The 13,516-nt window shown below is 42.0% G+C and overlaps 1 protein-coding gene across 1 annotated transcript in view; it reads right to left on the bottom strand.

The window, feature by feature from the left end:
* The window catches only part of CTNNAL1 (catenin alpha like 1), a 45,626-nt gene that overhangs the window by 7,776 nt on the left and 24,334 nt on the right, over positions 1–13,516 (bottom strand). The window contains exons 7-11 of the mRNA XM_035124569.2: positions 12,941–13,141; positions 11,821–11,907; positions 10,431–10,589; positions 9,025–9,117; positions 6,413–6,563 (exon numbers count right to left, since the gene is read on the bottom strand). Of these exons, the coding sequence (XP_034980460.2) occupies positions 6,413–6,563; positions 9,025–9,117; positions 10,431–10,589; positions 11,821–11,907; positions 12,941–13,141 (691 nt within the window). The remainder of the gene's footprint in view (positions 1–6,412; positions 6,564–9,024; positions 9,118–10,430; positions 10,590–11,820; positions 11,908–12,940; positions 13,142–13,516) is intronic.

Below are 13,516 nucleotides of genomic sequence, written 5' to 3'. Positions count from 1 at the left end.
ACTCCCCTTCCATGGCACAGATAATCTTGTGTGCTACAAGCCCTTTGCACAAAGCTCATTCATGCCCACAAAAAAGGAGAGGATATGTACGGTAAGATCTGTGACATGATCTATCATCATCTGTGCAACAGAACGGAGGGCAGGCAATGGAGCAAGTAAAGCAATTTGGTCTGCTGGACCAACCCATGTACGGAAGACTGGAGAGAATATCCCAGACAATGCAATTCATGTGTTGCTCTACTACAGGCACCTCCAAACTTCGGCCCTCCAGATGTTTTGGACTACAATTCCCATCATCCCTGACCACTGGTCCTGTTAGCTAGGGATCATGGGAGTTGTAGGCCAAAACATCTGGAGGGCCGCAGTTTGGGGATGCCTGCTCTACTAGGTAAATAAGTGAGGCATGGCCACTGTGGCTGAGTCAAAAGATCAGTCCAGCTCAGTGTTCCAAGTACTTCATGGTGCCTTCACTCACCCCTGGCTACTGTCAATCAAAGGATGAGAGTCCCTCAACATGGTATGAGGAAAGGACAGAATGTCTGGCAAAGGGAAAGCAGAGTGGAAAGATGGAAGTGGCTTAGAGAGAGGAGGAAGCTGAGAAACATTTCAACAGGGGTGGCGGCAGCCGAGGGAGTTGAGGAGTCACGGCTGAAATAGAGCCCACGGCACTCCGGCTTCTCCCACGAAGGAAAGAAAACACAAATCAGATTGGAGCCAAGCAGTTCATTGTAAAAATACACTTGGTTTATTAGAAAGTGTCCAGCACATTTTGATTGCTCTTCAGTCTTTAACCATCACCAAAAAGCAGAGAGCGTTTGCCTCACAGACATCAAAAACATATCTTTCCCATCACATCCCACAAGTTGTAAAGTGACAGCTTAAAAAATTACATTACTGTAAAAAATATAAAGTTTGTAAATTAAGGGGCAGGTGGAGGGGACTAGCCTGCTAAACTTTCAGCCCACTTTTAGTATATAGGCTTAGCCATCTTCCTGACAAGAACAAACTGAAGTGTTGATTACAACTTTAATTATTATCAAAGAAATTAAGGGATGCCCCCCCCCATCTAGAATGCCACTATTGTTTTTTTGTTTTTTGTTCTCTAGCAATGGTGAAGGCAGGATCAATTTTGTGATAAAAGAATTCAGAAAACACCCAGGAAGTTTATGTTGTATAAATCCATAGGGTGAAATATTTTGCTCTGTCGCTGAACATAAATTACGGTCTAACCGCAGTTAGTTAAAACAAACCAGGACCAGTTGTGGTTTTAGAAAGCAGTTTGTATGCATTAACTGGCTATGACAACCCATACACATACACATGTATGCCCCCTATACACATCAAAGAACTGTGGTTTGTCCTAAACTGGAAACAGAAGCTTTCTCTCTCCATCTCTCGTATGCTATGTGCGGAGTGGGAATGAGCAAGATGAAATCTCATGCAGCTCATTCACAATAATCTGTGATTGGCTGAACCAGGTCCCTGTACAATTTGTGAGATGGAAGTGCTGCAGACTAATTTTCCTCCCTCAATATTTACATAATAAATTGGTTGTGTGGATTTTCTTTTAAGCATGTGACAACTTGTGGATGTTGCCAAATGGGGACACACACACACGACTCTATATTACCCTGCAAAAAAAGAGGGGAATGGCATAAATCACCCCCAGGTTAAAGTTCTGCATTGAAATTTTCCTTGAATGCCAAGTAATCACTTTGCTCTGATAGGAAAAGTCAAAATATTGCAAATTGGTTTAGATTTCTACCCCTCTCCCCCATTCTCCTTGCGGGAAACATTTAGGCCATTTCATAAATGCACAAAAAAATATAACTGCATAGTATGTAATATTTTCTAAGCTTGCTATGAAATTATAGCAAACATTCCATTGGCAATTTCATACAATATAATTTAAAGTGCAACAACACTGTACCAATATGGAAAGTTTAAGGGCATTTAGGCATTACTCACTCCTAAACTGGAGAGGTGTGCTTTGGGTTTAGAAAGAAAACTGATATTCTCTTCTTCTAGGGCAGGCATGGCCAAACTTGGCCCTCCAGCTGTTTTTGGACTACAACTCCCACCATCCCTAGCTAACAGGACCAGTGGTCAGGGATGATGGGAATTGTAGTCCCAAAACAGCTGGAGGGCCAAGTTTGGCCATGCCTGTTCTAGGGCAATGTGCATCTTAGTCAGCTGGGACAAATCAAATACTTAGACCTACTTCAAATTTTAAGCAAAAATTGTGCTTGTTAACTGTTTCTGTCCACAGAAAACACATAAAGTATGAAATAGTCTCTATAGTCATGGGAGGCAGGATTTGACTGGTCACATTTTTCTTGTGTGTGCTCACTGCAGAGTTAGGAGGCGCAACATCTTGCCCTTTACACTTTGAGCCTCAGTCCAGAGAAGGTTAGTTGCATTAAGATTCAGACTGAAATTAATGGAACTGACGGTAAATATGAATATATTAACTTTCCGCACTGTTTTCAATGGAACCTCAACATGGCCAATTCTCTCTCTGGATTGCAGCCATTGCATTAGGGCATGGGAAAACACTACTCTGGATTTGATGAGGAGTCAATAATTCCAACAGAAATTTGATTCTATGAGTTGGAAATAGTTCCTTCCATCTAAAGACACAGATCATCAGGGGTGTTAAGTATCTAGCAATGCCTTTGCAAACTATGATTACGGTAGTTCTCCTTGAGGTGACTTTCAACAGTTTCAGAGCTACAATGTTAGATTCCATTAGATGGAACCAAGGCAGCAAAAGGACAAAATAGAAGCTTGTCTCGAAATGTGCTTCTGGTTCTTTTAAAAATATACTTCAGGAACAGAAATGAGGGAAAAAGCAGGTGAAATAGGAAAACAATCTCCTGTTCACTATGCCATATCCAAAGAGCACTCACTCATATTCCTCAAGCCACGCTGGCATTTCTTTTTCTTTTGTAAATATCTATTTGATCCAATGGCCCACCACGGAACAAGCAGGAATAGATACGGATTTAAGAAGGATGGTGGGGGGGGGGGGGAACTGCTCCCATTGTTAACAAGCAAAGCATGCATAATGACAAGTGGCTGTTTTGCAGCACTAGCCAGCCAGATTGGCGTAATGCACAGTTCTTCTTTCAAACCAAACTTCCAATCAGGACATCAAAGTGCCCTCCTGCCTGGACAGGATTAATCATTACGCTAAGGATGCAAGAGAGCTCTGCTATAGAGAACTTAACTGGGAGCTTCGGAATAGGGCTCTTTGCGCAAAGGGGATAATTTTGGCAGGTGCAGCTACTTGTCCTGCAGATTGCAGCGCTGCAGAAAAGCTGCACTTGCTGAAATTCTTCTACAGAACTGCTAAGGCATCCTGCCCTACAGCAAACTAGGAGGAAGCCTACTTGTATATGTCACGATGGGTGATGGCTGATGTAGTATTGAAGCAGAAGCTACGATGGATCTTCTCCCCTGCTGTGAACTGTTTCCATATGGCTTTTGCTTCCAGCCACACTTCGCAGTTCCTATACCTTCACAGGTATAGAAGTTTAGGGGTACTGTCATTTTGACTCAAGAAAATCACCATTTTATAGTTCAAATCAGGAAAAATAAATACAGTAAATGGACAAAAGTACAGTACAAAGATTCACAAAATGTTTAGGGGTATGCACCCCCCCCCCAAAAAAGCACTGGTTAGGACACTTGTAGATCTTGGCCCTCCTAGCAGAAATGCAATAGGAAACTGGGGAGTTTAAAAGACTAAACACAGACTTCCCCTTTGGCACTCTGCAGTAAAAGCTACCATTGTATGTCAGGTTTTGCTCTAATATCAAACCTAATTTCTTTGCCCTGAGTTTTCCATAAAACACACAACTGAATCAATACACCAAATGCTACATTTCTATAAAATGAAGTGTGGCACAATTCAATGAGGTGGTGGTGAAACCCTCCATAAAACTGAAAAGGTGGAATTAAACTTATCTGAAGAAAATTAAAATTATGCTTAGAAATGAGAAGCCTCTTGATAAATAACACTGCACAATGCCTTGGGCAAGACATTAAGAGAGAGATTTGCTCTTTCACAGTTTCTTTTCTACATGCCATACAAATACCAGGTGACTTACCCACCACAGAAAATAGGCCAAAAGTTGCGAAGAGTCATCAGAGAGATCCCATCCAAGCAGAAAGGATAGCAGTTTAAAAATCAAATAGCTACATTCACTACATTGTGGAGTGAGCAGAATGAGAGCAGACAGTACAGAAATAAAAGGGTGTTTCTTTTGCAAGAACACTGGACAGTTTAGGTCAGACAGAAAGAAAGGCGTCTTTACAACCCCCTCCCCCCAAAAAACAAACCCCATGTTTCCATTCTTTTGTATTAGTAAGCATTTCCTGAAATTAATGCTTGAAAGGTCATTGCTGCATCGCCATAAAAAGCAAAACCTATAAAGTACTCTCACTGTATAACGTTTATCCCTCTAAAATAGTGGTTTTCAAACTAAACCACCCGGGAGGTCTTTGAAAGGTTTATCAGAGCTGCTCAGTATTGGACAAGCTACTTTAAAAAGCCTTCCTTGCAAAGCTCAGCCTCGGGAGAAACTACAGGGTACATCATACAATATACCCCCAATTTACAGGGAGCAACTACTAGGCCCAAGAAATGAAAATGCACCCAGGAACATCCCCCAGAATCCTATGCAATGTGCAGGAGCTCCAAGGCTGATGAGCAGGGGCTCCTCAGTTGTCCAAACAAAAGAGAACGGATTCCTTGACGTACCAAGCTTGAACTCACTTCTTTTAAAGCATTAACTGTGCATGCATGATTGCACCAGACTTATGAAATGCTCCTTGTCAGATTCAAGGAACCCCGAATTTACAAAAGGTTCAATCTCAAAATCATGCACGTGAACACCAAACCATGGCTAGAATTATGAGCATGAGCTGCAGCGAGCCTAAGATTTGTGTGCTACCCGCTTCCTGTTGGCGCAGCTGCAAGGAGGAGGCCAACAGTTTCCACTTCTGTCCAAACCGTAAATTTTGTTAACTATGTTTAGTGAAAGCAAGTCAGCTTTATAAGCTATGGGTTCGGAGCTGGCTTGCTTACACTAACCGTTATGTATCTTTTGGTGCCAGGCAAAAATGTTTCTCTATAACCAGGCCTTTGGAGAGGGGTTATTGGTCTGTTTTTATATATATTGTGTTCTCATTTTGTATATTTATGTTGTGAACCACCCTGTGATCTTCAGATGAACATACGTATTTATATACCACCAACATCATCATCATCATCACCATAGCTAAAACTAAATGCAGTTTCCCCATGTATGGACATCATAAAAAGCTCTAAAGCAGATATGAAAAGCTTTCAAGCTGCTCCTTCCAGCCACACAAGGGGAGCAGGGAGCATGTTGAGACCATGGCTCCCTGCAACATGTCCTCATAAGACTAAACCATGGTTCAGTGCTACATGCTAGCACAGCCAATATTTCCCTGAAAAGGGGAAACCAGACTGATTCAGAGTGACTATCTAGACCAGGGGTTCCCAACAAAATTTTCTCGAGGACCCCTCATCGAGCTGCTATTGTGACAAGGACCCCCATTAATTCCTAATCCTAAAATTAAAAAGTGAGAGCCAAATTAAGAGTCTTTTTATAAGAGTCCAGGGAGGAGGGAGGGGAATGGAGAAGACAGGGTACCTGCGCAGTAGCGCACAAATGAAGCCGACGCGCGCAAAGCATCTTGGGGAGGTGAGCGTTAGTAGAATGCGCGCGCTGCCTCTTTGCAAAACAGTAGTGTTTGTAAAGCGCCACCTAACGGCATACAGCAGAACTACTGCCTCTATCTAATTCTAGTTTTGCGCTAGACTCTGCTCATGCAGGAAACGGCCAAAACAAAAAATCTGTTATCATACGAAATATATTTAATATATTTTTTATTCTAATAGCATCTTGCGGACCCCTCTGGCATAGCTCGCGGACCCCTGGGGGTCCCCGGACCACCTGTTGGGAACCACTGATCTAGACTGAGCTATTATTTAGCTACTTCAAACCAGCACAGCAGCATGGGTACTCCAAAGTTTGCTGGGCTAATAAATGCAATAGTAAATTACATGTTTCTAAACACTCAGTGGACAAGAAGCTCTGCCAACTGGGCCTCCATGTCATGTATCTGCTGCTTCTGGAGCTGCGTATTTGCTCTGCAGGCTTTACAATGTGCAAGGTAGCAAATACAAGGGTATCTATGGAGCTGCGTAAAATGTCAAGTGACTCCAAGTTGTCATTTGTTGACCTTATAAAGGATACAACTTAGATCCTCAAACCCATCTTTCATAACAGCCAGAGTACTCAGAATACGCGTGGGCTGTAAGTTGGTAGCTTGTATTTAAGGACAGTAGGTTGTCTGCATCTAAGAACAGCTCTCTCACCTCGTCTTCCTTCAAACACATCACTGATTTCTCTTAAGAGCAAGGACATGTCAGTCAGCTGTGACTCCCAGGCTTCGCAGAACACATCCAGATTTTCTTTTGCAATCTTGCTGGAAGGATGCAAAGTCAGGGTTTCTGCAGCAGAAATTATCTGAAGGAAACAAAGCAGATCTTGCCATGTAACCAGAAATTGCTAATCAGCATCCACCCCCAGAGGCGAAGAATAAACAGCCTCTCATTTGTATTTAAAAAAGGGCCGCTGTAGCATTTGCTTGGCAAAGCTTTGCAAACACTAAGGGCATTCATCGGGAGCACATTGTGTAAAACTGTTCTGAACAAACAGCTTTCTTAAATTGAGTGAACTGAGAAAAACCACTTAATATAATTAATCACGGTAATTTCACAGATTATTATTAATTTACATAATACATTCATATTAAAGGCAAAAAAGTTCACTGAAATTGGTAGAATGTCCGTAAGAAGCGCTTTATCTCATCACAGATGTGCAGTATTGCAGATGTGAGCCCAGATGTTGTTCCACATAAACTATACTGCACCTGTGGAACACTGGTTACTAAAAATGGTCCTAAAACGAACATTCCCCTTTGTCCCAAAGCAATTTTGCTACTCAGATGTTCATGAAATCCATCTAATATGGAATTCACATAGAATTTAGCAAGAGGATTTGCAGCAAACACAACTTGCCAACACTTTGGACAGAAAGCAGTATCAGGATATATGAGCCAATGGTCTGATTGGTGTAAAGTAGCCTCATTTGTTCAGAGCAAGTCTAAATTCTGGCCTTCCTCTATAGTCCAGTACAGATATTAACAATAAACTACAGTCTGTGAATCAGGAACTAGCCTTGGGTACTGTATATAATCCTTCTCCTCTCTGTGGAGAGAATTCCCTGTGGGTGTTAACCGCAAAATTACTATAACATTGAAGAAAATCATTCCAAAGGGTTATACCACTGGTACTTGACCCCAGCAAAATCAAATTAGATTAATAAAAATGGGATTGGGTCAGTGCTGAAAGAGTTGTGCTTTGCAAAGGATGTCCTGTGTTCAGAGTAGTGATGTGAGGTGAGAATATTATCCAGAGAATATTCTCCACAAACTGTAAATTCTAATGTAACAACCAGTTTTACAACCCACATTTAAAAAAAATATTGTGAACAGTAAGTCAAGCTGTGATACTGCCAGTTTAAGTAATGAATAATGATTTTTTTTTGATCCAGTTACATTACTGGGCATTGTGTCATTCACCATTGGCAGTTCTGAACTGTGAGCTACAGAAAACATTTTTATTTTTTTAGTTTTAAAAATCCTATGCATTTAATTTGATGAACATTTGTATGTATTTCAACTACAGTATATGTAATAGCCTTTTTTGGTGTGACCTTTTTCTTAGCAATTATACCCTTGGCCATACAGTGTGGTTTCTTTTTTACAGAAAGTAGCTTTAATGCTTTATACACTTAAAATACCTAGGCCTTTACAATTATGTGTAACAGCATGTGAGGTGGCCTTGATTTAAACAGCTGATGTTTCTATATTTTTATTTACTGCCAGTAACTGGTTTTTGTAGTGCCATTCAATGGTACAAGGTGCCATTTACCAGAGACTGCCATACTGAAATATATTATCATATAATGGTAATATATTTAATGTTAATGGGTTCTTTTTTATATGTATGCATATAATTTTGTTCATCAAGCTATGTTTTAGTCACCAAAACAGTTATTAAGTGTTAGAGCTATTAGAAGCACAAGATAACCTATTACTGAATTTACTTGTATCAAACCTTAACATGCCAATTGTATTTTTTGACTTGTCCTATTACATGTACATGTTCTAATGGAAGAATAAAATATGATTTAGCTACTGAGTTTCCTTATACCAAACCTTAACATGACAATTACTGGTACTATCACCTTAGAATGGTTTAAAGTGCATTAAAATTGGTATATCATTTTCAATGCATTAAAATGAATATTCTCCTATTTTAAATGAAAATTCTCTAATGTTCTCATTAATCGAGAATATTCTCAATAATATTATCCAAAGGATTATTCCTGATAATTTAACACCACTAGTTCAGAGTGCCAAGAGCTGGTGTGGAATCTGTTCACAACTGCAAAAGTGCTCACTGCTAGGCTCCTTCACAAAGCATGCCGCTTAAAAATATGGCATACTGTACGAAAGGAACTAAGAGATAGTGAAATAGAAGAAGAGATATTAAATTGGACTCCATTTGTAAAGTCCATGTAGACTTGGAGTAATACTGATGCACATTAATATAAATCCATTTAATTTGATCTGTTAGATGAAGGAAATCAGCTTGAATGTGTAATGGCTGATGAGCAGGTGGACTGATTAAAAGGTAATATCAGAACTCATCAATTTGATACAGGGAAAAAAAAAATATGTAGCAGCGATAGAGGCTAAGCTGTTGCTAGTGGTCATCACCCCAAAGCTTATGGCACAGCAGTTCAATGCCTCCTAGCTGTGCTGTTTCCAATGCTGGGTGTGTCCAAAATGAGATACTGCAAGTACATGTCTGCCTTGAAAGGATCTCTTTCAACACTGCAAGGTAAAATTGACACCTACCTGAGGCCCCGTCACGTGAAAAGTGTCTTCTGCATGTAGACAAGTAATTTCGAGTGGCTCTGTTCCGGAGACATGCCTCAATAAATGACATATCTAGGAAACGAAGCGGGAAAACCCACCTACCAATTATGGGATTGTTATGGAAAGACAAGGTAAAATTATATTGGTGCCAAATGAAAGCTTTTAGAATTCAGAAACTGCTGGTGGAAACCTGGATCTCTGCTGAATGGCTAAAAAGCTGAGGGGAGAGGAGCAATGGTTGACTTCCCTGCCCCTCCATCACTTGTCTCCTGAACTCTGGGTTCCTAGACCTTTCTTGGTCCAAATGTGCAGTTGGGTAGCCAGGCAAAGGGCTACTCTTATCTGACTCCTCCAATTCTCTCCCTCCTCCTCCTGCTCGTTAAGACATTTGACAGAGATCCAGCATGCAATTCCAGCTTCGCTCCTGAACATGCTTAGCATTCCTGCATCGCAGCAGGTTGTTCTAGATGACCCTTCCAACTCTACAATTCTATGATGCTCCCACCGAAATCAATAGCACTGGAAGCTTGGCTGGAGTGGTCACACAGTCATTTTGCACAGCATTGATTCTAGAACCATAATACACTGAGGTCAGAAACTAGTGTCATTACAGGACCACTTTGTAGAACAAGGCAGAGAAGCAGCATATTAAAAAAACCACACTCCCCAACTAAGATGACCCACCTACAAGGTGTGTTGCCCCATACAAGATTTCCCCTTTCAACTCTAAGGGTGGTAACAGACGTGGTACCTCCTGGGGAGCCACATCTGGACCAGGAACATACCCTAAGAACATGATTTGCAACTCTGATATGCATTACAAAAGGCAGCAACAGCTACCAGCAGAGTGCGTTCTACCTCCATTGTCAGAATGTGTAAAGGCCCCCTGGACAGTTAAGTCCAGTCCAAGGAGACTATGGGGTTGCGGCGCTCGTCTCGCTTTCAGGCCGAGGGAGCCGGCGTTTGTCCACAGACAGCTTCCTGAATCATGTGGCCACTGTGAAACCAGAATAGAGGACAAGGTGAGCCACTGGCTTAATGCTGTGGCTCAAAGAAAAAAGTTGGGGAGAACCACTGGCCTAATACAACAAGGCTCCTCTTACTTTTTTAAAAAATGCTGTGCTATGTTATGTTAATGTGCTCCCCCATCCCTGAGTCCAGCCAAAGCACAGAACAAGCAGACTTGAGAACTGTGGTACTGCAAGGCCTAACAGCCTAGTCAACTGATCCTAGTCAACCCTGGGGTGTGGGCATGGGAATGTGTGTGGAGTCGGAACCTGCACAAATTTCACAGCTGTGCCCCAAACTGACAAAAACTCAAGACCGCTTTAAATCTTAATATTAAAGCCTTTTAGAACATGTTCATGAAAACAACGCCAACTTACTTCAATCAACTGTTCTTTCTGCTCAGAGAGCTTACAGCTGTGTTCTGCAACTGCCTCTATGTTTCCTTCTGTCCCGCAGATTTTCAGAGCTTTCAAAATGAGGTGGTCAGAATGGTATTTTATCACGTCTGCTGCGACAGATGTTGCTGCGCTGTGAAGCTTTGATATAAATATATTTGGGGGGGAGGAGGAGGAGAAGGAGAAGAAACAAACAAACAAACAAACAAAAACACAAACCAGTAGGTTACAACACCAGATTGCCTGTGGTGAACAATTCAGAGCAAATTAAGACTGGGCGATAGGGACAAAGCTTCCATCATTATGCATCATTCTTTTTCCAATTCCCCATCACAAAAAAAGAATTAAAGATTTGCAATCAGTCTCACAGAGCGCGGTGGGGCAGAGATGTTCGCCCCACCTCCATGAGTTGTTGCTGGCTACCCAGAAGCTGAGGGGTGAGGCAGCAGTGCATTGGGGCAGCATGTGTCAACACAACAACTGGAACACTGGATTGCCTCCACCAAGCACTTGTGCTGAGCTGCCTTCCCCACCAAACCATCCCTCCCAGTAAGCAGCAGCAACTCACCTCCCAGGTCACTTAAGCATCTCCACCCAACCTTCCCTCCATTACTGGTACAGTGGAACCTCGGTTTATGAACACCTCGGTTTACGAATGCCGCAGACCCATCTGGAATGGATTAATTCACTTTCCATTACTTTCAATGGGAAAGTTCACTTCAGTTTATGAACGCTTCAGTTTATGAACAGACTTCCGGAACCAATTACACCCAGGCTTTGGGTTAAGTAGGCTTCAGGTTGAGTACTCCGCGGACCTGTCTGGAACAGATTAATCCACTTTCCATTACTTTCAATGGCAAAGTTCGCTTCAGTTTATGAACAGACTTTCGGAACCAATTGTGTTCATAAACCGAGGTACCACTGTAGTTGCGTTTAACTGTAAACTGATGTGTCTTATTTTTCCATACGTATGTCTAACTGTCCTTCCTAAAGTGTGCTCAGAGCAGCTGACCTGGGGCTCCTAGAAACACCCTGACCGGCACTTAGGTTCAATAATGCCATAACCCAGAGCATCCACTGGGCAATAAACTACATAAGAAGAATGAACCCAAGCCATGCTAGGCCGAATTCTAAAATATTATTTAGCAATGTGTGTTCTTGTATTCAGGTCATGCTAGCAGGCTTCTATGCAGGTAATTACTTCAAGATAACCTCGCAATATAAAAAAAGGCTCAAGTGGCAGATTCAATTAGTTGGGACTACCATCACATGATTATGTGCTGAGCCAAGGATTTATTTTTCAGAAAGGTACACATATCAAAGCCCAAGAAGCTCTCGAAATTTACTGCAGATTGTACTGAATTGCACTTACTTCTCTCTGAAGCTCGGTCATACATTGACACATTTTTAATATCGCTACTTCCAGGTCTTCCGTGACGTCTTTTTTCCTCTGACTTTGCTGGAGAGAAACAATTCCCAATCCCGCAGGATGGGTTTTTAGGCAATTCAGTTGTTCAAACAATTCATTGTCATAATCATAATTCAAACATGGGTTTGCAAGTAAAAGGTGCAGCCCTTTGCATACTGATTTGGAAGTTAAAGCTCCCAGAACAAAGTGAGACTTTTCTTTGCAGTAAGGACTATCAGATTCTCCCAATGGTGCTTTTCGGCTCCTCCCCCAGCAGAGTAGTTTGGGGACCCCAAATCTCCCCCCCCCCCGCGTTTGCGAGCCACTGATTGCCTCAGTTCCAGGGTGAATTTGAAAGGACACCCCTCTGCTGTTTCCCCGCTGGAACTCTCTGCCGGCCCCTCCTTCCTTGCTGATATCACAGGCTGCAGGTAGGGCTCTTGTATGCTGCCTGAGCCCGGGGCCCGCTCCGCTCACTTCCTCCTTCCTGTCTCCTGTCCCTCCGCAGTTGTCTGAGCCATTCGAAGAGCTGGATTTGATGAGGGGTGGCTGTTTAGTACTTTTATTGCGAAAGCTATTTACAATGCAAGAACTTCAAGGTGGCTGTTTCCTGTAAGCCCACCCCCTTACAGCCATGCTGCAAAATCGGGTGCTCCCAAACCATATGTCCACCAAGCCAATGTTAATGGAAAGCATAATCAGACTCCAAAGGACAAATAAATATGTCCAATACAAGTGTATTTTTCTATATTAGCCAACAGTCAGATGTGTGGTGGTGGTGGTGGTGGTGGTGGTGTGTGTGTGTGTGTGTGTGTGTGTGCATCTCCAATTATTAGTGTGTGTTTATATCTGGTTTCAGTTATGGTTTTGTAAACGACTGCAAAACACAAATAAACAAAACGACGTTTTAAAAAACCAACGGCAAGGATTAGAGTTAACTTATGATGTTTGCAATATTGCAATGGGATGCTATTAGGGTTATCAAATAAGCTGTTCTCTGCAAATTGCCCCTGAAGTGTATTTCTTTTCAAGCAAACGTAAATGAACCCGCAATGCTGGGGGGGGGGGGGAGAAAAAATCTTACAGCATACATCCACGCTGACACCAGCTGCTCCAGTTCCATCTTTCCTTGCTTGGACAGTTCCAAGATGCGCTCTCTATTCTCATGGCTAGTATAAGCAGAATCAGTAAAATCCTCTGTGTGCTCGAGGACAACACGCAGCATTGCCCGAAGATTTTCCTTTGACAGAAGGTAAAGATTCTCCCGCAATCCTTCCACCTTATTCTGAGAAACAGGGTGGGGAGAACCATGAAGACACCTCAAAAAAATCATAGAAAACTAACAAGTGTACCATAATGGTTAAGAGACCGAGCCGTGAATCAAGTAGTCTGCAAGCTCTAAATGCCCAGAATTATTTATTTCATCCCTGTCTTAAGCTAGTGCTTGGGATCTTTCGTTAAAGAATCTATAGGTGGCATCCAGGATCTTTGCATTGATTATCTCCCACAATGTAGTTTTATATACATGTACACAAACCAACCTGGATCAACCCTCCTTTACTGAGCAGGATGCCATTTTAATGTATCAATGAGCTTTTAGGTTTTTATTGTGTTGTAGCTTTAAACTGGTTCACATGCGCCAACTCCTAGGGGCCGAGGA

The sequence above is a fragment of the Zootoca vivipara genome, chromosome 8 (assembly GCF_963506605.1).
Source record: "Zootoca vivipara chromosome 8, rZooViv1.1, whole genome shotgun sequence".
Classification (NCBI taxonomy): domain Eukaryota; kingdom Metazoa; phylum Chordata; class Lepidosauria; order Squamata; family Lacertidae; genus Zootoca; species Zootoca vivipara.
The sequence above is the reverse complement of the archived record's forward strand: the minus strand, read 5'-3'. Positions and strand labels throughout refer to the sequence as shown.